At 42.5% G+C, this 26,381-nt stretch overlaps 1 protein-coding gene across 1 annotated transcript; it reads right to left on the bottom strand.

Moving 5' to 3' along the window:
* LOC115376428 (V-set and immunoglobulin domain-containing protein 1-like) lies at positions 1-24,156 on the bottom strand. Its single transcript, XM_030076000.1, has 4 exons — positions 24,119-24,156; positions 1,243-1,295; positions 543-905; positions 1-194 (listed from the first exon to the last, which is right to left on the bottom strand). Exons 2-4 carry the CDS (start codon positions 1,286-1,288, stop codon positions 58-60), a joined length of 546 nt encoding a protein of 181 aa, XP_029931860.1. The 5' UTR covers positions 1,289-1,295; positions 24,119-24,156; the 3' UTR covers positions 1-57.
* Between the last annotated feature and the right edge of the window lie 2,225 nt (positions 24,157-26,381).

Raw genomic sequence — 26,381 nt, 5'->3', positions numbered from 1 at the left:
AGACTTTATGGACACCCTGTATATAGGAAATGTGAACATACTTCCAAGACAACGGGCTCAACAAACTACTACGACTGCTGCTGCTACTACAGCTACTACAGGAAGGAGAACTGCTTGAGCTGCTGGTGCTGCTCCGAAGACAAAAGCCCTTCCACCTTTTGTGTGCTCTGGCTCCTCTGGTCGGGGTGTCGCAGCTGTATGGAGAAAACATGACAGATTATATATACATACTATGTAAAATACACAGTATGTCCACCCAGCAGTGGTGGACGATCACTGGTTTTATCTAACAGTGTGACAGTGATGTGTGAACTGCCCACACCTCCACAGCCTCACAAAGAAAATTCACAGGATGGGATCAATAAGGGAGTCTATAAAGAGTCGAATCAATAAGAATCGATAATGGCATTGATATCAATTAAATTTGATTAACTTGACTGATGAATTCCCATCCCTGAGTACTACAGTAGCACGTGTGGTAACAGTACTGTCCAGCAGTGATTCAGTGGTGCAGTTTGAAAGTTCCTTTGAGTTCTACTTACCAGTGACGCTGAGTGAAGATTCGGTGGCGATAACTTCATCTCTGGTGAACACATGACAATCATAGCTGCCTGAGTCGCTGGTCCTCAGGCTGGACAGATGAAGTCTGATGTTTCCTTTTCTCAGCTCGTCTTTGTCCACCTGAACTCGTCCTGTGAACTTCTCATCTTGATATTCTCGCTGCTCAACACCATAATGCATTTTATATACAGACGTAAAGTGCTTATATTGAGATTCCCTAAAGGAGATATCGATGCTGAAGTCGGTGAGGGGCATGATGGGAGTGACGGTCCACTCCATGGTGATGTTACTGTTCTCCTCTGCCTGATAGACAGCCTGGCTCACATTCACCTGTATTTTTCCTGCTGAGAGGTAAAGAGACACAGACAGACTGAAATGATTCCTGTGCACGACCATCATCTGATCTTCAACACTCTGCCTATGTCAACTTTGTTCATGGAAACTTGTGTGAAGCCCTTTGACACTGGGCTTTAAATCAAGTTGAAGGTGAACTTTTTGGAGAGTTGTAGTGTCCCATGATGGTCTAAATCTCTTACATTCTCTTGCTTTTGTAAATCTGCTGATAGCTGTATAACCAATAAGCTATATATCAGGGCAGTGCAGTCACAATATGTGTGTTGTATGTTTTAGTTTGGCTGAAAATGGATTTTGATGGTGTCCAATAAACTGAACTGAACTCACCACAGACAGAGGCTGTCAGGACAACAAGCAGCAGGAAGCTGATCATCTCCTCCCTGTGGAAGCAGAGGACAGATAGACCAATTAATTGGTTGGCTAATATCTGACATTTTGAGAAAGTTGCACCGGCTGATATCTGCGGTCATGAGGCCGATTAACAAAAAATAAAATCCCCCCCCCCCTTCCTTTCTTTCTGCTGTGTCATTAAGGTCCAGGCTGCTAAGTTGCCAGGACACTATTGTTTTCCTAGATATTTTCTTTCTTTCTTTCTTTCTTTCTTTCTTTCTTTCTTTCTTTCTTTCTTTCTTTTTCTTCCGAGGAAATCATACTTCCCATTAGTGAAAACTCACCAAACTTTGCACAAAGGTCCAATCCCATGCCAGATTACCTCAGCTGCAAACTCAAGCCAATAGTCCTGATGGTGGCGCTATAGCAAGCCTCTAAATTTAAAAACTTTGAAAATTCATAACAAATCAACCATATGTGCTACAGCTTTGCAACTTTCATGAAACTGTAGCCCCAATATTGAAGAAACTTTTGTGCATTTTTGTGGTCTTTGTGGGCGTGGCTTGTACACGCAACTCAGTCAGTGCGACGTAACGTCCACTGCACAAAGGATTGTGGGTCAGAATGGCCAGAGCAGCATGCTGACATGCATACTGCAAAATCTGACCGGATGTAGTAGAACATCCTGGTACTCTTGGCATACTGAATCTGACATACTATGTATTGGGATATACTAACAATACTCATACGACCATACTAAATAGTATGGTCATATGAGTATTGGAACGCAGGGCAGGTCCCGACCAGGTTACTTTCATGGAGTCTGTTACCGCGGTAACTGACCGAGAGCTTAAGTTCCCTCCCTCTGGGAAACAGGCTAGAGTTACCCCTCTTTCTCTGCTTTGAGTTACCTCCCTTTGTGAAACGGAAAACTCAGAGTTTCCCTCATTTCAGGGTTAACAGACTCCGAGTTTTCACTAAACCTGCTTTGGGAAACAGACCCAAGATCTAAAACACCGAAAACAAACTAACAAACAAACAAGCAAACACAAAAACAGTTGTTTTCTCATTTCTGCTACTTTCAATTTCAATTAAACACACACACACACACACACACACACACACACACACATTGTTTTTACTATTCTTGTGGGGACATTATATTGATTCATTCATTTTCTACAGCCTTTCCTTAATCTTTGTCATAACCACATTATGCCTAACCATAACCCTTACCCTAACCTTAACCCTAACCTCAAACTAACCCTTACCCTAAACTTAAACCTAACCTCAAACTAACCCTTACCCTAACCTTAACACTAACCTTGACCAAGAAGCCAAAGTAGCATGTGAGGACCACCCAAACATGTCCTTTCTTTTTCTTTTTTTCTTTTTTAGAGTCAGGCCGCTGTGTTGCACACTTACCTTGACCCAGGGCAGCAGAAACGTGGCTGAGAAGTTTGACGGTGAAAAATTGTCAACGACCTCCTTAAAGTCCTGTTGTGAACATCTGTAGGGTTAAAAAATAATAATAATAAAAAAAAAAAATAACATGGATTTTTATTTGCTAAAGCAGCAGAGCGTGAGAGAGAGCTCTGCTGCTGTTTTCACTCCCTCCAGTTGTACAAGTGCACTTCCTCTTCTGCACTTCCTCACTTCTGCAGCCTTAGGTTAAAATCCTATCAGTGGTGGCATCCCCAAATGAAAGTCTCCACCCCCTGTTTTTACCTTTAATAGGCAAAATCTACAGGCAAATATATTTTATTTTGGTAGTCTGTAAGAATAAGTTCAACTATTTACAGATCTTCCCACCTCAAATGTATTCTTATTTCTATAATTTCACTGTCGAGGTCCATCACATCTGCTTTGACCCAAGTATTTATAAAGATGGAAAAGTGGTTGAACTCAGTTTCAATGCAGAGCAAACAGACGAAAACATGGATCAGCATTAAAACAAACAAGATTTATGTTCAGATACATATTAATATATCATTTATGATGGTTATTCAAGAGAAATGCAACAGTATAACAGGTGGAAGATCTGTATGCTCACAATTTCCAGTCACACAGTTGCCCTGCGGTTCAAACTGGGCTCTGATACCAGCCACATACATGGGATAAATATCATGTCGTATTTAGAAACCAAAAAAAGAAAGAATCTCAACAGAAAGGCCCTGTTGAGACAGCAGCACAGGAAAAGCAGCATTTGTTTCTGAAATAAAAACCTACCTTAGGGCTTAAAGTTTTCAATGTGAGGTTTAAAAGTTAAACGATCATCAGTTAAAACACCTTGATACACCAATTCTGTGTGACTTCCCTGTTAAAAGGCTGATTGTCATGAGAACAACAACTCCAAATTTAGTTACGGTATTTTGCACAGAGTCACTTCCCATTTTCACATCCCATTCTCCATGAGAACTGTTAGCAATCTGTTAGCAACTCGTGTTGGAAAAAAAAAAAAAAAAAAAAAAAAGTGTGCTGGAGTTGTGAAGTGTCAAAACTCAGGTACAAAGTCATATTAAATGTCAGTGTCTTTGTAGCCTGTTAAAACGTGATGCCAGCCTTCAAATCGTCCAAAAACAGAGTGTCGACCTTTCAAAGCTTTTTTTTTTCTCCAGTTTTGAAACATGGCATGACTGGATTACACTGTACAGCTGGACCGGATAAGGTGGACACTGAGTGGATATGAGTCAAATATTCAAAATCAAAATTAAATATAGAGACCAGTTTCTTGTCAATCTCTTGTTCTCCACTGGATGTTGAGGGAGAAAAAGTTGATAATTAATGAACAAAATTCAAATTAAGAGGAAAAGGCATCCAGAAATAAGATGAAACATGGTGCAAACTGTAGCATAACTGCACTTAACAGCATTTAATAGACTGTACAGTATATACTTTTATATTTTCTGAGCCTTAATCTGTGAAAATATGAATTATTCTTGTCTTGTTGAATAAAAAGATACCATCTTATTTTTCTGTTGTAAAAGAAAGAAAGAAATGGAATCTAGAAACTATAAGGTCAGACTTTGTAACATACTGAGACACAGGACGCAGTCTGTCAGATTGATTGTCAAAATTAATTTAATATTTTTCATGTCGTTTTGGCAATAACTTATTCCAGCAGGAGAGGAGGGGAAACGGTGAGAGGCCTGACTCTCCAGCAGGGGGCAGCACTGACACACACAGCAGGGTCAGGAGCAGCTAGACACACACACACACACACACACACACACACACTACATGAGACAGGTCAGCAAAGATCACATTCTTACAAGGATCAGAACAGAGAAATGCACATGAACACGAGTCAACACGACAAAAACATCAACGTGATGTTTGCACAAGAACAGAAAATAGACAGGATTTGTGTGTAATGTCAGTACATTGCACTGGAATCTTTGAGTCTTCTGAAGTAAGGCTTGTTCACAGCTTGTGTGTGTGTGTGTGTGTGTGTGTGTACAGGTACAGTACAACAGAGAGATGAAACACACCATCAAACACATTTGAATTCAGAGACTCCGCCTCTTCCATGGCTTCATAAACTAATTTGGCCACAAACATTTTATTTTTTAAAATTATTTTCAGCATCAGAATCTCCAAATGTTCCGAGCATTTCCAGGAACTGTTGATCTAAAAATCCATCCAAAGGACAGATAATGTAAAACCGTAAAAATATAAGGGATATACGTGCTGCCCCCTGGTGACCGAGTCGCTGTGGTTCCTAAACACTTCCACTTTGCAATAATCCCACTTCCAGCTGATGGTGGAATATCTAGGAGGGAAGAAACTTGAGCAGCTGACTTGTTGCAGCGGTGGCTTCCTGTTCCATCACTATTCCAGCAGCACGCTGGAACTCAGTGAGCTCTTTAGAACCAGACGCTCTGTCACTGATGTTGGTAAAGTCAGACTGCATGGCTGCTGCTGGAGGTTACACACCTGTGGGGACGGGACTGAGTCAAACACCTGAAGTCAGTGTAAGAAGTGTGGCCCTGTACTTTTCTCTATATAAGGTAGGTGTGATTAGGCAGCAAGTCCACTCACAAACCTGTCTTAGGTTTTGTTTTCAGTGGGCAGCTCCCCTGTGTAACTCCAGCTGTGTGGAGCTCCAGTTTGGTGCAACTTGGTACGAGTCAGCTGAATTTAGGTCAGCTGAAGTAACCGGTTGGTCTTATAGACCCAGAATAACTAGATATTTGTAAGTAGGGTGCTTTGTAGCACCCTACTTACCCTACTCTCATAGTTGTACCCTACTCTCATAGTTGTAGTATTACAGGACAACCTGTTCATTATGTCTGTTTTTCACAGATTGCTTCAGCTGCTGTTTGTCCTCCTGTTTCATATTGTTTGGTATTTAGTCTGTTGGTAGCATTTTTGGCCCTTGTTGCTGGGGTTGTGGCCTCCCAGCTATAGAAGCTGAGGTGGGGCTTCATCATAGAATTAGTTAGAATTGGTTTAGATTATTGTAGATTATTGTAGATTTCTCTTTCCCTCTGAGGTACTATCTACAAACCAGTGGTGTACCTGCGTCTTCAGGCAGCTGGCTTGACCATCAACCCCTCCAAGTGTGTCTTTGCGAAGACAGAGACAGAGTACCTGGGCTTTGTCATCGGCAATGGTATGATAAAACCGCAGGTGCATAAGGTCCATGCCCTAGAGTCCTGCCCCTTGCCTTGCGCCAAGCGACAGCTTAAGTCCCTCTTAGGGATGGCCGGCTTTCACCAGCGGTTTATCCCTCGTCTCTCTACCAGGGCTGCTTGCTTCACAGACATGACCTGTTTGCGGGCGCCCAACCAGCTGCGATGGACAGAGGAAGCGGTGGCCGCTTTTGACGACATCCACCAGTCTCTGAGTTAGTCCCCTGTTTTGTTCAGTCCTGATTTTGAGAAGCCCTTTGTCTTGCAGACTGACGCTTCTGAAAGAGGTATCGGAGCTGTGCTCCTGCAGGGTCCAGGGCCGGCTTTTGGCATAGGCGATATAGGCAATTGTCCGCTAGCGGTAGGCATGGAAGGGATGGAAGGGCGCAAGGGCGTAATTTTGTCTAGAGCGCCAACACAGGTAAAGCCGGCACTGGCAGGGTCCTCCAGATGATCGGCATCCCGTGGCTTACATAAGCCACAAACTGTACCCCAGGGAAGTCCGTTACTCGGCCATCGAGAAGGAAGCACTAGGGGTCAAGTGGGCCGTGGACTCTTTCAAATATTACCTCCTTGGGCGGGAGTTCAGCCTGGGGACAGACCATAAAGCGCTTCAGTGGTTGCAGAGGATGAAGGACACCAATTCACGCAACACCCGCTGGTACCTGGAACCGCAGCTAACTCCCTGCTGGCAGTTTGCTTAGTTAGGGAGGAGGGGCCAACTTTGAGTGTCGTGTTTACAAACCACACCTGATAAATCAGACTCATTCTGCCTTAAATATCAGATCAGAATCACATAACCATAACACAAATAACCGACTATATTAAGTGTAATAAAGTGACAACAGCTGTATGCTGTCAGAGCTGAAGTGCTTGACTTGCACTCCAACCTGTCATAGTAATGCTGTCTTTTGGCGGCATCTAGTGGCCATTTACCGGTACTTCATTTGACTCTTTTTTTCTTTTTTTCAATGTGTTTTCAGTTGATCATTTCTCCCCTGTGATCAGACCAATTGGATTTGTGAGTTATACTGTTGGAATGCCAGTCCCCTTTCCAATAGGCTATAACTGTAAGGATGAGGCAACACAGCTAAACAGGTGGGAAGCACAATAGTTTATTCATTTTCTTATTTTGCCATATGCTGTCAATTAAGTGCCAGTTAGGTACACCTGTGAGTGCAATTTAAATTACCAACAGAAGAACATTGAAGGGAATGTTGATCGACTGAAAACACACTGAATGGGATTTTGCTCCCCTCAAAAAGGGGGGGAGGGGACATGTTTAGCCATGTTGGTCATACCAATCGATTGACAATCCTTACAACTTATTTCTCATTGAAAAGGGGACTAATCAGGCTTTCTAACGGTATGAAAGACAACACCAGGCGGTATTGTTAAATGGGAGAAATGATCAACTGAAAAAATATTGCAAGGGATTTTGTCAAAAAAAAATTGGTCGCTTCCCACACAATTACCGGTGTCACTCATTCCAGAAATGCAGGATCCTTACAGGTTGTATCTCATTGGAAAGAGGACGAATCAGGCTTTACAACGGTATAAGAAACAACACTATTGGGTATAAATAAAGGGGAGAAATTATAGACTGAAAAAGCGGTGCAGAACTTTTTTTTTGCTTAGTATATATCTGTGCCCCAAGAAGGCGTGCAAACGCCGCCACAGCAGAGTCCATATTTCACTCTTTCAGCTGCTGAATATGGAGTCGTAACATTATAAACTTTAGTGAGCAGACGCTTGAGCCAGAAGCTGAAAAGGTGTAAAGAAACAAGTGGGTACTTTCCTTTTGAAGATGCCACTACTGACTGATAAGACTTGAAACTTCGAGAGGCTGCAGAGAACACAAGAAGGAAGTGAAGTGCAGAGAAGGAAGTGCAACAGGCAGCAGAGCAAACTCTCTAACGCTCTGCTGCTTTTTTCAGTTTTTTAACCCTACAGATTTTCACAACGGGACTTTAAGGAGGTCAGCGACGATTTTTCACCGTCAAACTTCCCAGCCACGTTTCTGATGCCCTGGTTGAAGGTAAGTGTGCAACACAGCGGCCTGGCTCTAAAAAAAAAAAAAAAAAAAGAAAAGAAAAGAAAAGAAAGGACATGTTTGGGCGGTCCTCACATGCTACTTTGGCTTCTTGTTCAAGGTTAGTGTTAAAGTTAGAATTAGAGTTAGGGTAAGGTTAGGGTAAGGGTTATGGTTAGGCGTAATTTGGTTATGACAAAGATTAAGGAGGGGCTGTAGAGAATGAATGAATCAATATAACATCCCCACAAGTATAGTAAAAACAATGTGTGTGTGTGTGTGTTTAAATTGAAAGTGGCAGAAACAACATACAACTGTTTTTGTTGTTGTTGTTGTTTGTTTTGTTTTGTTTTTTAGTGCATGAGTAAAACCGAGACCTCGGCTCAGATTCTTGCTCTGTTGTCGCTGCACGCCAAATGAAAGCACAACTTCCTACAAGGCCTGTTTGAGTTTGACTCTGAGCCTCGAGAGCAGACGAGAGTGCAGTCTAAACACAGGATCAGCCAAAGTCTGGACACACCTTCTCATTCAATGGTTTTTCTTCATTTTTATTACTTTTATTACTAATCAGTACTGAAGACATCAAAACTATGAAAGAAAACACATGGAATTATGTAAAAAACCAAAAAAAATGTTAAACCAGAATATGTTTTAAAAATAAAAATCAATAAAAACCATTGAATTGCTGGTACTGTAAATGTAAAAAAAAAAAACATGGTTTTGTCTCCTCGTTCATATGAAGGGGTTTCAGTTATTTAGGGTGAAAGCAGTTTGTGTGATACTGAATAGTTTCCCTAATGGTCCTAGTTACCAATCACTTAGACCAGTGGTTTTCAAAATGGGGTCCAGGACCCACAAGGGGTCCTTGAGAGTCCTCCAGGGGGTCCTGGGCAAATTTTAGAAAACGTCCCTGTAACTCACAGTAACCGCTGTCTGTGGTTTGTGGAAGGCGTCCGAACAAACAGCCCGTTTTTTGAAACTCTCCCTGAAAAACAAGCAAACTGCATTTCCGTAATTGATGATGTCATGAGGACAGTGACTCCGCCCACAATGCCTGCCTTCTGTCCCCAGGCAACCAGCTCACAAGCTAGCCAACTTAGCCAGTCCACCTCAGCTCCCCAGGGCAACAAGCTCAAAACATATTTACAACATATTTAACAAACATAACATCCCATTCTGAAACATCCTGTAATAAACGGATTTGAGGTGGTTCGGTTTCTCCTGCCGTCTGTGGTTCTGGATCAGAGTCGGGCTCAAACACGTACGGTCCTAAACCATCACGCTCAGGGTCCCGGTTTCACGGGTCCTGCAGGGTTTTAGTCCAGATTTGCTCGTCTGTTGGGCTCATTTCAGTTTTATCAACCCGACACAACACAATGCCGGTTTCATCTGTGGTTCTGGATCGGAGTCGGGCTCAAACACTAACGGTTGTATAACATCACGCTCAGCGGTCGCCATGACAACCTTACATAAGATGATAACTCCTGTTTACCAGTGAGCACCACTGAGCTCCGCTGAGCAACGTAGGTTTCAGTTACTTGATTGTGATTGGCCGGACCATATGTCACTCAGAAAACAGTGGAGAGGGGCTGATTCTCTCTTCTGATTGGCTTTGGTTTGCATCGCCTGGTATCTGCGGTCATGAGGCCGATAAACAAAAAAATAAAATCTGCAGACAGCCTGTCAGTGTGGCTGCTGTGGAGCGAAGTTAGTGCTCCCCCTTTCTCTCTGATGTGTCTCTTTTTTTTTCTGATCATTAAAGTGTTGAATTTTATTAGATGAAAAAAACAAATAATACAAAAAAAGAGCAGAAAACAAAACATGATATCAGCATTAGATATCGGCCATCGGCCGCCTCGCTCTCTAAATGTTGGCATTGAAAAAGCCACAGGGGTGGAACAGCTCAGTGAACCCTGTTCAGTGGATGAATAGATATTATTCATCCACAGATATTAGCCAACCGATTAATTGGTCTGTCTGTCCTCTGCTTCCACAGGGAGGAGATGATCAGCTTCCTGCTGCTTGTTGTCCTGACAGCCTCTGTCTGTGGTGAGTTCACACCTTCAGTTTATTGGACACCATCAAAATACATTTTCAGCCAAACTAAAACATACAACACACATATTCTGACTGCACTGCCCTGATATATAGCTTATTGGTTATACAGCTCTCAGCAGATTTACAAAAGCAAGAGAATGCTAGAGATTTAGACCATCATGGGACACTACAACTCTCCAAAAAGTTCACCTTCAACTTGATTTAAAGCCCAGTGTCAAAGGGCTTCACACGCCCACAAGTTTCCATGAAAAAAGTTGACATAGGCAGAGTGTTGAAGATCAGATGATGGTCGTGCACAGGAATCATTTCAGTCTGTCTGTGTCTCATTACCTCTCAGCAGGAAAAATACAGGTGAATGTGAACAAGGATGTCTATCAGGTAGAGGAGAACAGTAACATCACCATGGAGTGGACCTTCACTCCCATCATGCCCCTCACTGACCTCAGAATCTATTTCTCATCTGAATATAAGTGGGTATATTATCTGCGAGACGGTGTTGAGCAGCCAGAATATCGAGATGAGCAGTTCACAGGACGAGTTCAGGTGGACAAAGACGAGCTGAGAAAAGGAAACATCAGACTTCATCTGTCCAGCCTGAGGACCAACGACTCAGGCAGCTATCGGTGTGTAGTGCCCACCAGAGATGGAGTTACCGTCGCCAAATCTTCACTCAAAGTCACTGGTAAGTAGAACTCAATGTAACTCTCTTTACCTGGTTTATTTTAGCTGATTCTCTGTTAAGTAAAACAATATCACTGTATCTCTCATATAGGATTTCTCTGTTGGGGAAGGTCAGCTCCATTTTTCATATTTGTCTTTCTTTGTTGTAATGCTGCTGTGGACAATTTACAAAACCTCAATATACAGGTTATCTCTCTGTTTTGAGTGCTTAAAATCCTGACTGAATCTTAAGGCCACTGATATTAAGACAAGGAAGCTCCTGACAATGCATGGAGGATTTCACCCGAAGTGGAGCACCTTGAGGCTGCACACTAAGAGGAAAGAGGAAGGCCGAGGACTGGTGAGCGTCAAAACCACCATCCAGGATAAAACAGCAAAGATCCAGGAAGATGGCCACCAGTGATGACCTGCTAAGTGACGAGCTCAGGCAGCAGAAGTCCAAATGAGGAGGAGCAGAAGGAGGAGGAGGCAATAGAATAGAATAGGATAGAGTAAGACTTTATTAATCCCCCAGAGTGGAAATTCAAAGTGTGACAGCGGCAAAAGAACAGACACATACAAGACACACCAAATACAGACAGGACACACAATAACAATAACACTGTGGCCTGATAAATAACAACAATAAGGTCGCAGTAACAGTGACCACATGTGCAATCATAATAATAAATCAATAAATAGGTAAAAGCACAAATGTGTCTCTAAAGTACTGGGAACCTGTGTCCCTTTAAATGTGTATGTTTGTGTGTGTGTCTGTGTGTGTGTCAGTGTGTGTGAGGCGGGGGGAGGTTCAGGCACTGTTGTACAGTCTGATGACTGTGGGTACAAAGGAGCACCTGACCCGCTCCGTCCTGCACCTGGGGAGAGTGAGCCTCTGGCTGAAGGTGCTCCCCCTCAGCCACAGCTCCTCATAGAGGGGGTGGGAGGGGTTCTCCAGGATGTTGTTCATTTTGTCTCTTATCCTCCTCTCCACCACCACCTCCAAACTGTCCGGCTGCAGTCCTTCCTCACCAGCTTGTTGACCCTGTGCCGCTCTCCCTCCTTGATCCCTCCTCCCCAGCACACCGCAGCAAAAAACAGAGTGATGGCCTCCATGGACTGATAAAACATAACAGCCTGCTGCATATATTAAAGGACCTGAGCCTCCTCAGGAAGTACATGCGACGATGGCCCTTCCTGTACACAGTGTCCGTGTTGTCCCTCCAGTCCAGCCTGCTGTTGATGTGAACCCCCAGGAACTTGTAGGAGTCCACTATCTCCACCTCCTCCCCCTGGATGGTAATAGGGGTTGGGGGCTTCCTGCTCCTCTGGAGGTCCATCAGCAGCTCTTTGGTTTTGGTGATGTTGAGCTTGAGGTGGTTCTCCTCCGGCCAGCAGACGAAGCTCCCCACCACACGTCTGTACTCCTCCTCATTGTCCTCGCTGATACAACCCACAATGGAGGAGTTGTTGGAGAACTTCTGGAGATGGCACATTCCAGAGTTGTATCTGAAGTCCGAGGTGTAGATGGTGAAGAGGAACGGTGACAGCACTGTTCCCTGGGGGGCACCGGTGCTTCCCATCATGGAGGGACAAGCCCCTGCATGGTATGTGCCACTGACAGATAGCAGAAGCGTCTGATATGGAGAAAAGATCCCAGTGGCTGGAAAAGGCTGGACTGAAAGTCAGCACAGAGGCTCTGATCATGGCAGCACAAGAACAGGCCCTCAGTTCCAGATCCACAGAGGCCGGGCTCCACCAGACCAGGCAGGGGCCCCGTAAAGTTGGTTATTGTAAAGGGCTATAGAAATAAATTTGATTTCAATTTGATTTGATTATTATACACACACACACACACACACACACACACACACAGACACACACCTTATCAAAGACATCAAAACTATGAAAGATATGAAACTTTGTAGACAACAAAATAGTGTTAAACAAACCAGAGTATGTTTTAATGATAAAAAAAAAAAAAAAAGAAAAACCATTGAATGAGAAGGTGTGTCCAAACTTTTGACTGGTTCCATTATCATACATACTATATATATTTTTTGTAAGTATACTTTCTGTCATGTTTTCTCCATACAGCTGTGACACGCCCACCAGAGGAGCCAGAGCCCACAGAAGGTGGAGGGACTGTTGTCGTCGGATCAGTGGCAGCACCTCTAGTGGTTCCTGTTGTAATAGTAGTTTTAGTTTGTCTAGCCTGTTGTCTTGGAAAAAAACAAAGTATGTATTTTTTTTTAACTTTTTTTTTCTAATGATGTTTGTGTTTGAGCCAATGCCAGTGTGCCATGTCTATTTTTATTATTGCTTCTTAACATGTTGCTTGTCATTACAGGTCCAGACAAGAATCAAACTGGCACATCTGTCGTGGAGAGTGGCGAAGAAACTACCTATGAACTTGAGTCTGCTGGGACCTTTATCCCTTCTCACACCTTAATCTCTTAGCCCTGTGCTCCAGTAAGCCCAGGGGTTAAGGTCAGCCTTCAGTCACACCTGTACTGTATTAACCCAGGCCTAACACTTAGCCCCGGGTTAAAGATTCAACCTCAGGCTCAAAGCTCAGGGTTAATGTCTTCTGAACACTTGTAGTTTTGATTGAACAGCAAACTCTCTGGTGCTGCTTTGTTATAACATCGATTCACACTGCACACCTTAACCACGACTTTTACGGTTGCCATTTTGTTGCTGCTTTGTTGTAGCTCCTCTGGGGGTAGTTGTTGTTTTTATTTTCGGAGGGATGGGGGTGGGAACAGGCAGTAAGTGGGGGGTCCTTTGTTTTGGTTGTGGTGGTCTTGTTTGGTTTGAGAGGGATATTCTTTTTTCTTTTTAACTTTTTTTGGGGGGGAGGAGAGTTTTTTATTTTTAGATAAGTTTTTTAAGGTTTATTAGATCATGTTGAGGATTTTGTCTCAGTTTTGTATTCTGGAGGGTGGTTTTGGACTCTCGGTACTGGGTCTCCAAATCCACCTCTGTTTGTTGTTTTGGGTTCCTTATGTGTGAGTTATTTTTGTTGTTGTTGTTGTTGTTGTTGTTGTTGTTGTGGTGGTGGTGGTGGTGGTTCTCCCGGTACTGGATTTACCATCCTTTGCTTTTTGGTTGTTTTTTTTTGTTTTGTTTTGTTTTTTGTTTTAATTCTTAGGGTTAGGGTTAGTTGTTGTTTTTGTTTAGGAGGGATAGGGGTGGAAAAAGACAAAGGCAGTGAGTGGGGGGCCCCTTGTTTTGGTTTTGGTGGTCTTGTTTGCCCCATGCCCCATGGCCTGAAAAATGCAATTTTTTTTTTTTTTTTTTTTTTTTTTTTTTTGTGTGATGGGGAAGGTCTCAGGGCCACATAAATACTGTTCCATGCATTACACCTGTGATAAATGGACAAGTGCACACAGCCCGTTTTTTGAAACTCTCCATGTAAAACGAGCGGATTGCACTTCCGTTAATTGATGATGTCATGAGGACAGTGACTCCGCCCACAGCTCGCCTTCCCTCCCCAGGCAACAAGCTCACAAGCTAGTGAACTTAGCCAGTCCACCTCTGCTCCCCAGGCAACAAGTTCACATCATATTTACAACATATTTAACAAACATAACATCCCATTCTGAAACATCCTGTAATAAACGGATTTGAGGTGGTTCGGTTTCTCCTGCCGTCTGTGGTTCTGGATCGGAGTCGGGCTCAAACACGTACGGTCGTAAACCATCACGCTCAGGGTCCCGGTTTCACGGGTCCCACAGGGTTTTAGTCCAGATTTGCTCGTCTGTTGGGCTCATTTTAGCGCCGACTGTTTTATCAACCCGACACAACACAATGCCGGCTTCGTCTGTGGTTCTGGTTCGGAGTCGGGCTCAAACACTAACGGTTGTATAACATCACGCTCAGCGGTTGCCATGACAACCTTACATAAGATGATAATTCTTATTTACCAGTGAGCACCACTGAGCTCCGTTGAGCAACGTAGGTTTCAGTTACTTGCTTGTGATTGACCCGACCATATGTCACTCAGAAAACAGTCAGCCAATCAGTGGAGAGGGGCTGATTCTCTCTTCTGATTGGCTGCTGCCAGAGCTCCGGGGTAAAGGCAAGAAAGAGGAGCTGTGAAACTGTCTTTAGCAGACCACAGGTTCAAAACCACAAATACATCATGCAGAGAGATCAACAGTTCAAATAAAACCCTGGAAAAGTGTACAGAATGAGGCCTTTAAGAGCCTGTATGGCAGCTCTAAAATACAACTGATCACTTTGGAGAAAGATCAGCACTTGTAAGCACTTTGGATGGTAGCTAAACTTTCAAATGACTGAAAAATGAAAAATGACTGTACAGCTCCCTCATGGCAACTTGTCAAACTCTGATGTGTCTTCGGTGAGTTTTGTGAGAATTTAAGGTGTTTTTATTGCGTTATATCATGCAAATTTGACATATTAAAATGTAAACTAAGATTCAGAAGATACATATCACATACCTGTTGATGTGCAATGTCTTTTTTGTTCGTTTTTTTTTTTTTAATGCACATTGTTTGCATTATATTTGATAGATGCAAAAATTTGCTTCAACTATCTGATATGGTTTAAGTTGACTGATGATTGTTTTGATACATTTGGGGAATAAATGTCAGTATTTATGCAATAATTTACACATGTAGCAATAATTCAACAGTACAATATCCATGTGTATATGGTGTAACTGTACTTATAGTTGTAATAAAAACTGCATTTATTGTTGTAATATTTTTTAGGATCAATGCACATATTGAGACTTTTTAAATGACTTCATACACAGTGCACTGTTTAATTTGAAAAACACATATTTTTATATTTCGTGTTTCTTTTTATTTTCTTATAATTTCATTATTTTCTCTGGAATCTGAACAACAACAGTTGGATTGGATTGGATAAATAAAGTATTTCTGATTCTGATTCTGGATTTCTCATTTCTGTATTTATTGTTGTAATATTTCATAGGATTAATGCACATATTGAGACTTAATGCACATACTTGTTTAAAAGTTTCTAAGGCACATAAGTTTATATGTTGTATTTCTTTCTATTTTCTAATAATTTGATTCTTTTCTTGAGAATCTGAGAGACTGCTATTGACCCAATCTCCCATCGGGAATCAATTAAGTTTTTCTGATTTCTAATTCGGGTCCCTTTCATTTTTTTCAAAGTCGCTCTTGGGTGAAAAAAAAAAAAATGTTGGAGATCCTGATCCAGAGCATCTTTGATCTGCCTCTATTTCTATTTTTAAGCCCCGCCTTTTTAGACTCTGACGATTCTAATTGGACAGTGCTGTCGCTGTCGCTCCTCTGAGCGAGCCGCCGCTCCGCTTCCATTGAAAACAATGGGAATCCTGCCGCTGCCGCTTCCCTGCGCCACCTCTGCCGCCTGCTAGTGGCGGTAGAGCGCCATCAGAGGCAGCCGTGCGGTAAAAGAAGGAGAAGAAGATGGAGAAGGAGATGAGGAAGGGGAGGAAAACAGAAGGAGGGAGACAAACAACAACAGCAGCTGAATAAAAAGTGCGTGTGTGTGTGTCTTCAAAGTGGCGAGTGTAGGAGAGCGTTTCCTCAGTGTTCTTAAATGTGTGTGTGTGTGTGTGTGTGTGTGTGTGTGTGTGTGTGTGTGTGTGTGTGTGTGTGTGTGTGTGTGTGTTTGCTGCTGCAGCGCCGCCTGCCGCCTGTCCGAGCCGCTGCAGCACCGCGGCGGGGAGCAGCTCCGGGTCACATGATGAAGCGTCCAGAAGCGGATAGAAGCAGCCGTGCAGAGCTCCGCTAACACACCGAGGCTGCACACACACACTCACACACACACACACACACTCACACACACACACACACACTCACACACACACACACACACACACACTCACAAACACACACAGCTCCACCTCCACCTTATTGGATTTCGTCTACCAGCAGTCTTTCATCTGTGTGAGCTGAGAACTGCGTGTTCTTTAATGAAGCAATAGGAGAAGATATTCAGTCTCAAAATATCAGTTTATTTATCCGTAGATGAATAAAGCAAACAGAGCTCTGGGTCTCGATCTTCCTATCCCTGACCAACAACAGAGTGTGTCAGTTCACAAAGTCTGACTGACTGTCTTTCCCTGACCCAGTCTGATATACTAAACAGAATGTTGCATAAAGACCTCCACCTGCAGCCGTTAGACTTCAGTTGACATCCACCTGCGATAGCTGCCGTTTCTGAAACCACAGCATGAAACACGCAACACATCCTGTCTCTATACCCCTTTCCGGGGTATAGAGATAAGGTCCTCTTCTAAGAAGACCTTCCTGTTATTGTCAGCTACTTCTCTTATATGGTCATTTCTGCACATCTCTGTCTGTTGCATATCTTCAGTAATTTTCCACTGTCTCTATAACATCCAGGGCGGCACGGTGGTGTAGTGGTTAGCACTGGCGCCTCACAGTAAGAAGGTCTTGGGTTCGATTCCCACCCAGGGTCCTTTGTGTGTGGAGTTTGCATGTTCTCCCCATGTTTGCGGGGGTTTCCGCCGGGCACTAGGACATCCAACATTCAAAGACGTCCATTGGGAGTCAGGTGAACTAGGTGTGAATGTCAGTGTTTGTCTGTCTGCCTTCCGCCCAATGAGCGCTGGGATAGGCTCCAGCAAACCCCCGTGACCCTTGCGAGGATAAGCAGTTTAGAAAATGAATGAATCCACCATATCCTGTTATGCACAGTGTTCTTACAGCAAACTTTATGACTTAAGCATAGCCTTCCTGTGGATTAATAAATGCATTACTTCTGATTAATGCGTTCTACTTATTATTGCTAAGCATCAAACCATTGCATATATCTACAACCTCCACCTGCACCTCCGCATCTCCAGGTGAGTCCTGCTGTCCGGCCGCTGAGCTGATTGAGCATCCGGCTGAAAACACGCTGCAGTATTAACTTCATCTGGTGGAAACTCCCACAGACACACTCCAACATCTGGCAGAAACTCCCACAGACACACTCCAACATCTGGCAGAAAGCCTACCAGAAGAGTGGAAGCTGTTCTGCTGCAAACGACCAACTCCATATTAAAGCCTCTGGATTTAGGATGGGAGGTCAGAGAAGCTCCAGGAGGTGGACCAACACTTTTGTCCATATAATGAGTTTTACTGCACTACTGTCACTGTTCACTTTTAGGTTTATGTTTTTTTCTCTTATATTTTTACAGTTTTATATTATCTGTCAGTCAAATGGATTTTTAGGCCAACAGTTCCTGAAAAAGCTCGGATTTGGAGATTTTGATGCTGAAAATAAAACATCACGTTGATGTTTTTGTCATGTTGACTCGTGTTCATGTGCATTTCTCTGTTCTGATCCTTGTAAGAATGTGATCTTTGCTGACCTGTCTCATGTAGTGTGTGTGTGTGTGTGTGTGTCTAGCTGCTTCTGACCCCGCTGTGTGTGTCAGTGCTGCCCCCTGCTGGAGAGTCAGGCCTCTCACCGTTTCCCCTCCTCTCCTGCTGGGATAAGTTATTGCCAAAATTACATGAAAAATATTAAATTAATTTTGACAATCAATCTGACAGACTGCGTCCTGTGTCTCAGTATGTTACAAAGTCTGACCTTATAGTTTCTAGATTCCATTTCTTTCTTTCTTTTACAACAGAAAAATAAGATGGTATCTTTTTTTATTCAACAAGACAAGAATAATTCATATTTTCACAGATTAAGGCTCAGAAAATATAAAAGTATATACTGTACACTCTATTAAATGCTGTTAAGTGCAGTTATGCCAGTTTGCACCATGTTTCATTTTATTAGGGTCCGGGCAGCCTAAGCTGCCAGGACCCTCTTGTATTTCTGCATGTTCTTCTTTCTTCTTTCTTTCTTTCTTCCGAGGAAGTCCTACTTCCCATGCACGAAAAATCACCAAATTTTGCACAAAGGTCCAGTCCCATGCCAGATTACCTCAGCTGCCAACACAAGCCAATAGTCCTGATGGTGGCGCTATGTTTTTCTAACAGGCTGACAATAATAGAGAGACAAAGAGTTGATAGTTGATTTTAGAAAAAAGGAGGCAAAGACACACAACCCTGTCTACATCAATGGAGCTGAGGTGGAGCAAGTGAGCAGTTTTAAGTTCCTGGGAATCAACATAACAGAGAACCTGACATGGACTTCACATATCTCTGCCCTGGTTAAAAAAGCTCAGAAACGGCTGTATTTCTTAAGGAAACTTAAGAAAGCAAAATTCCCACGCCAAGTTCTTGTCAACTTCTACAAAGGAGCGATTGAAAGCATCCTGACTGGAAACATCACAAACTGGCATGGGATGTGCAAGGCCCAGGACAGGAAGACTCTGCAACGAGTGATTAAAACTGCCCATAACATCATTGGTACCCATCTACCAAGCATCAGTGATATCGGGGAGGTGAGGTGAGATCCTAAAAAACACCCACCCCAGCCACAGCCTGTTCACCCTGCTGCCGTCAGGCAAAAGATACAGAAGTATCCGCTGCCGTACAACCAGACTACAGAGCAGCTTCTTCCCTCAGGCTGTGAGACTACTAAATGCACCATCTGAACTCATTCATTCATTCATTCATTCATCTTCTAAACCGCTTATCCTCACTAGGGTCGCGGGGGGGTGCTGGAGCCTATCCCAGCGCTCATAGGGCAAAGGCAGTGAAACACCCTGGACAGGTCGCCAGTCCATTGCAGGGCAGACAGACAAACACTGACATTCACACCTAGGGGCAATTTAGCTTCTCCAATTCACCTGACCTGCATGTCTTTGGACGGTAGGAGGAAACTGGAGTGCCCGGAGAAAACCCACGCAGACACGGGGTGGGAATCGAACCCAGGACCTTCTCGCTGTGAGGCGACAGTGCTAACCACTGCACCACCATGCCGCCCACCATCTGAACTCCTCCATGTTTAATAATTTTATTTTCTATACAATCAATTAATCAATCAAGATGGAACCACTTTTTAATTTCATCATTCAACCTGTTGTATAATGACCAATAAACTTCCTTGTATCCTTGTATCCTTGTAAGAAGTGTTTGGAACTAAATTTAAGCCATCAAAAGCAGCTATTTTGTCTTTTGTTTATTGAAAAATGTAAAGATTTGTTGGGTCGATATATCGGTTATCGGATTTTTTAAATTCCCTAATATCGGAATCGGCATCGGCCCCAAAAAATCCATATCATTTGGGCCCTAGTATTAAATGAGGCAAACAAAGTTCAATATCTACTCCTCATTTTGTAATAATTCCCACAGATTTGTCTATTCATTTGCTTTTGTAATAAATTTGTTAAATTGTAAAGAGACTTTATGGACACCCTGTATATAGGAAATGTAAACATACTGCCAAGACAACGGGCTCAACAAACGACTACGACTGCTGCTGCTACTACAGCTACTACAGGAAGGAGAACTGCATGAGCTGCTGGTGCTGCTCCGATGAGAAAAGTCCCTCCACCTTTTGGCTCCTCTGGTGGGGGTGTCGCAGCTGTATGGAGAAAACATGACAGATTATATATACAAACTGTGTAAAATACACAGTATGTCCACTCAGCAGTGGTGGACGATCACTGGTAGAACATTTACTACAGCAGTACTACAGAAACATATCCATTTAACTATCTATACATAAACATGTTTGAGCTGCCCTCTAGTGGATTTATTGCTTAACATCCATTACAATGTGAAGGACGCATGTAGGCATGTTGGCAGTGACGGTTACATCATTTGAAACAGACATATTTAGTTTTTGTACATGAAGAGAACATAAAATAACTTTATCAAATAAACTTTATGACTCTGAAACCTCAAACACAGGTACTAATTTTTTTTTCCAGCAAAACACTGAAAAGTGATTTTCAAGGTTTTTAAGGTTTTGTATTTTTCTGCTAATCCAATTCCTTATCACAAAATTAAAAATGGGTTAGCAAACCTGAGGGCTGTTTCACAGACTCGGGTTCACTGAGTAACCCTGAGTTTGTTAGCCCCCAGTTAACAGAAAGCTGGGTTAGCAAACCTGAGGGCTGTTTCACAAAAGAAGAATGAAGAAATTCAGGATAACAGAACAAGTGAGGCTTGACCAAGTCAAGTCAGTCCATCCTGGCTTAGTGTGTTTTCCTGGTCTGGAGCCGGCTAGCTGCCCAGAATAAACCTCCATGGTAACTTACATGCCACTGCTTTTGTGAAACCCAGTCAAGGTGAAATTCAGCCAGGATACCTGAGAAATCCTGGCTCAATCCCCTATCTCGGTTTTATGAAACAGCCCTCTGCAGAGAAAATCTGGTAACCAGCTGTCAGTGATTTGGTTGATATTAGTGTCCCTGAAGATTAGGAACAGTCATCTATTGGTCACATTCATGATCACTGGTAGAAAATCCCCAGGGTGGGGATTGTGTGAAAAAAGGATGGGGAAACACAAACATTATTAGAAAGAAAATTGTTAAAAAAAAAAAAAAAGTACAGGGTGTCCACAAAGTCTCTTTACAATTTAAAGAATCTATTACAAAAGCAACTAATGAGATATGTTAATCAGATTTGTTCTATGTACTCAGTGGTTATCAAAGTTTTTAATCACATTGCATTTGTGCATTTCAGGTACCCTGTTGATGAAATAGGTTCTGTTAAATAAACTCCTAAAAAAATTACTCCTTCTCAATAAAAGGCACAATGTGTATCGTGGTTTATTGAAACAAAATCGAAGATGCAGACTCAGCTACAGGGTTCTGTTAAAGATACGGTGTATGGAACAAAGATACGGGACATCAACGACCTGAAGCAAAAGGTCACTGATGCCGTTGCCACCACTGATGAGGCTCTGCTGCAGCAAACATGGCAAGAAATCGAGTCCTGTCTTGATGTGCTTTGTGCAACTAATGGTGCCCATATAGAGGTGTATTAAATGAGGCAAACAAACTTCAATATCTACTCCTAATTTTGTAATTCCTACAGATTTGTCTATTCATTTGCTTTTGTAATAAATTTGTTAAATTGTAAAGAGACTTTATGGACACCCTGTATATAGGAAATGTCAACATACTTCCAAGACAACGGGCTCAACAAACTACTACGACTGCTGCTACTACAGCTACTACAGGAAGGAGAACTGCTTGAGCTGCTGGTGCTGCTCCGAAGAGAACAGTCCTTCCACCTTCTGTGGGCTCTGGCTCCTCTGGTGGGAATGTCGCAGCTGTATGGAGAAAACATGACAGATTATATATACATACTATGTAAAATACACAGTATGTCCACTCAGCAGTGGTAGACGATCACTGGTAGAACATTTACTACAGCAGTACTACAGAAACATATCCATGTGAAGGACGCATGTAGGCATGTGGGCAGTGATGGTTACATCATTTGAAACAGACATATTTATTTTTGTACATGAAGGGAACATAAAATAACTTCATCAAATAAACTTTATGACTCTGAAACCTCAAACACAGGTACTAAGATTTCCAGCAAAACACTGAAAAGTGATTTTAGGCACTTTAAGGTTTTGTATTTTTCTGCTGATCCAATTCCTTATCACAAAACTATTTCATACATCACTCCACGTCTCTGATGTCTGGATTTGATGTGGTAAATGTGGTGCGATATCATCAATCTGAATTTACTGGCGTCTCCACGGTCTCATCTTATCTAAGTGTGACAGTGATGTGTGAACTGCCCACACCTCCACAGCCACTACAGTGGTTTGGTGACAGGCCCAGCTTGCTGTAGAACTGTAGTTGTAGCCATGGTAACCGACATCCCACAGTAGTACTGCTAGGGATGGAGATCGAGAACTGTTTCTTGTTTTTGTTGACACTGAAAACCTGTGCAGTCTACTTTCCTCACAAAGAAAATTCACAGGAAGGGATCAATAAGGGAGTGTATAAAGAGCTGAATCAATAAGAATCGATAATGGCATTGATATCAATAAAATTTGATGAACTTGATTGATTAATTCCCATCCCTAAGCACTACAGTAGTACGTGTGGTAACAGTACTGTCCAGCAGTGATTCAGTGGTGCAGTTTGAGAGTTAAACTGAGTTCTACTTACCAGTGACGTTGAGTGAAGATTCGGTGAAGCTAATTTCAGTAATTCCATCTTCATCTCCGGTGAACACTCTGCACCAGTATCTGCCTGAGTCGTTGGTCCTCAGTCTGGACAGATGAAGTCTGATGTTTCCTTTTCTCAGCTCGTCTTTGTCCACCTGAACTCGTCCTGTGAACTGCTCATGTCGATATTCTGGCTGCTCAACACCACGCAGCAGCAAATATACAATCTTAAAGTCCTCATTTTCAGGTACCCATAATAATAACTGGATGCTGATGTTGGTGAGGGGCATGATGGGAGTGAAGGTCCACTCCATGGTGATGTTACTGTTCTCCTCTGCCTGATAGACAGCCTGGCTCACATTCTCCTGTAATTTTCCTGTTGAGAGGTAAAGAGACACAGACAGACTGAAATGATTCCTGTGCACGACCATCATCTGATCTTCAACACTCTGCCTATGTCAACTTTTTTCATGGAAACTTGTGGGCGTGTGAAGCCCTTTGATACTGGGCTTTAAATCAAGTTGAAGGTGAACTTTTTGGAGAGTTGTAGTGTCCCATGATGGTCTAAATCTCTTGCATTCTCTTGCTTTTGTAAATCTGCTGATAGCTGTAGAACCAATAAGCTATATATCAGGGCAGTGCAGTCACAATATGTGTGTTGTATGTTTTAGTTTGGCTGAAAATGGATTTTGATGGTGTCCAATAAACTGAAGGTGTGAACTCACCACAGACAGAGGCTGTCAGGACAACAAGCAGCAGGATGATGATCATCTCCTCCCTGTGGAAGCAGAGGACAGATAGACCAATTAATCGGTTGGCTAATATCTGACATTTTGAGAAAGTTGCATCGGCTGATATCTGCGGTCATGAGGCCGATAAACAAACAAACAAACAAACAAACAAAAAAACATGTTTGCAGACAGGCAGGCATCTGCAGGCAGCCTGTCAGTGCGGCTGCTGCTGTCCCACTTTCTCTCTGCTGTCTCATTTTTTTCTCATCATTAAAGTTTGGAATTTTATTACATGCAAAAGACAAATAATCCAAAAAAGAGCAGAAAACAAAACATGATATCAGCATTAGATATTGGCCATCGGCCGCCTCACTCTCTAAATGTTGGCATTGAAAAAGCCACAGGGGTGGAGCAGCTCAGTGAACCCTGTTCAGTGGATGAATAGTGGGGAAACGAGATTTAGATGCATTTCCTTCATTACATCGCTGGATGGTTTCAAATGCATATGAATACACATTTATGTGTTTGCTGCTGTCATGGATGGAGGTGGTGGATGGACCCAAATGCAGGAACATGCAGGCACAGAGCTCAGCAAACAACAAAATATTTAATAAACTCACAGGGAACACATGGTAGGAAAGACAAGACAAAACAATGGACAGACAAGGAAGAGCACTGAAAACAGGACTTCAATCCACAAGAACTAAAGAGCAAAAGGGACACACCTGGGGAAGGGGCTGGAGCACAAGACAGGAGAACACAGAGGAGAGGCAGAGGGAAACTCTGGGAGGGATCAGAACAACCAGAGCTGAAACACAAGACAGGACAGGTGAGGAACTGGGAGGGGCAAACAAGACTCAGGTGAAATCACTGAAAGGAACCAGGCAAGTTGTCCGTCATTAAGCCCCAGACCCCCACTCCGTCAGCTCTCTGATGTCTTGTGTTTGTTCAGACGCCTTCCACAAACCACAGACAGCGGTTACTGTGAGTTGCAGGGAAGTTTTCTAAAATTTGTCCAGAACCCCCTTGGAGGACTCTCAAGGACCCCTTGTGGGTCCCGGACCCCATTTTGAAAACTCCTGGTCTCACTAAGCAGTAACAAGGACTATCAGGGAGATCCCCCTCATACCCCTCCATGTGAGAGAGGGGACAAATCATCAACATGGTTTATTAGTTTAGACAAGCCTTGACATGCAACGACAACAGAGCAAGAAGAACTCATTCCTGCCACTTTTGATTTCAATCAAGGCACACACACACACACACACACACACACACACACACACACACACACATACACACATTTAAAAGGACTGAGGAATTAAGAACACTGAGGAAACGCTCTCCTACACTCGCCGCTTTGAAGTGAGGAAACACCAGAAAGATGATGATCGATACTACAGAGATAAGATGACTGTATAGATTAAAATTCAGTAAATATCTAAAAAATAAAAGTAATAAAATAAATAAAACTCAGTTAAAGGCCAGTCTAAAAAAGTAAAATAAATAAGTAAATAATAAAATAAATAAAATTCAGTTAAGAACCAGACTAAAAGGTTAAAGATATTAAATAAATAATATTTAGTAAAATAAAATTTCGTTAAAAGCCATGACGATGCTGCAGCCATCTATTACTGGACTTGGCTATTCAACTAGCAGGATGCACGATGCTTTCTATTCTCCCCTGCACCGAAAGGACTGAGCCGTAATTTCGTTGCATTATTATACGTATATGATTGTGCAGTGACAATAAAAATCTATCTATCTATCTATCTATCTATGAGACTAAAAAGGTAGGTCTTGAATTTGCTTTTAAAAATGTCCACATTCTCTGTTTTCCTCAGGTCCTCAGGCAAACTGTTCCACAAACGTGGGCTGTAATGGTAAAAGGAGGCCTCACCACATGTTCTGGTTCAAACTTTTGCATGAAAGAGAGAAAGATGTGAACAAGAAGTAACTTTTTCAAACATTTTCAAACCTCTATCTACAGTTTTTTTGGAGACAGGCCGCTGTGTTGCACACTTACCTTCAGCCACAGCAGCAGAAACGTGTCAGGGAAGTTTGACGATGAAAAAGTGTCGCTGACCTCCTTAAAGTCCAGATGCCAACATCTGTGGCGTTAAAACAAAAACCTTGAAAATAAAGCAGAGTGCGTGGAAGCAATGATGCTGCTTTCTCTCCTTTCTCCACTTGCTCTCTGACAGTGGGAACATCTCTTTTTTTCTTTTTGGCTGTGACTCATCAGAGCCCTAACTGTTTCTTTTGTGTCTTTTTTTCCTGATGGCATGCCATGTAACCAAACAGAAAACAACAAGAGCCCAGAAACAGAGCAGCAGCAAAACGACACACTGCAGTGAAACCTCACCCGAACTTTGAAAAGAAAACCAAAGTGTGACACAGAAGTTCATCTGGTCTCATGTTCAGGGTTCAAATCTGGTTTCTGATTCCAAAAGTGAAGAAAAGTAATCTCCAGCGCAGGCTCATTTGATTGATTGATTGATTGATTGATTGATTGATTGATTGATTGATTGATTTTGTGCTGAAATGAGGCAGAATAAGGCCCCGGAAAATCAAGAAAATGACACTTGATACAGGAAAATTCTGGAAACAAGTGGGATTTTCTCATCCAGCTGGCAGATCTTCTTTCTTTCTTTCTTTCTTTCTTTCTTTCTTTCTTTCTTTCTTTATTTCTTTCCTTCTTTCTTTTTTTCTTTCTTTCTTTTGCCTCAGTTGGAGAAAACATGATTGAGCACTGAAGGGGAAACGGTTTGGGTCTGAGGATAAGACTTGAATCAGGATTACATTTGTTTATATGTGTGAGTGAATTTTTGTCCACACACACAGATTAAACACTCTTGGATGTTTTCAGTGCTGGGTGTGATTCGTGAAGCTGGTGTTTTGAAATCATTACCTTAAGGGGATTGTTCTTCATTTTTTGTGTGCATGCAAAGGCAGATCTACTTTCCATAAATAAAAAAAAAAAAATGA

Source organism: Myripristis murdjan, chromosome 18 (genome assembly GCF_902150065.1).
Source record: "Myripristis murdjan chromosome 18, fMyrMur1.1, whole genome shotgun sequence".
NCBI classification, from domain to species: Eukaryota; Metazoa; Chordata; class Actinopteri; order Holocentriformes; family Holocentridae; genus Myripristis; species Myripristis murdjan.
Note: the sequence above shows the minus strand (reverse complement) of the source record. Positions and strands in the feature narration are given on the sequence as shown.

Bases quoted from the DNA above. Each gene is read 5' to 3' on its own strand.
- LOC115376428 (XM_030076000.1), bottom strand. From the start codon at position 1,288: ATGATCAGCTTCCTGCTGCTTGTTGTCCTGACAGCCTCTGTCTGTG. The intron at 906-1,242 runs GTGAGTTCAGTT...TTTACCTCTCAG, and splicing joins CCTGACAGCCTCTGTCTGTG to CAGGAAAAATACAGGTGAAT. The intron at 195-542 runs GTAAGTAGAACT...TTCTCCATACAG, and splicing joins ATCTTCACTCAGCGTCACTG to CTGCGACACCCCGACCAGAG.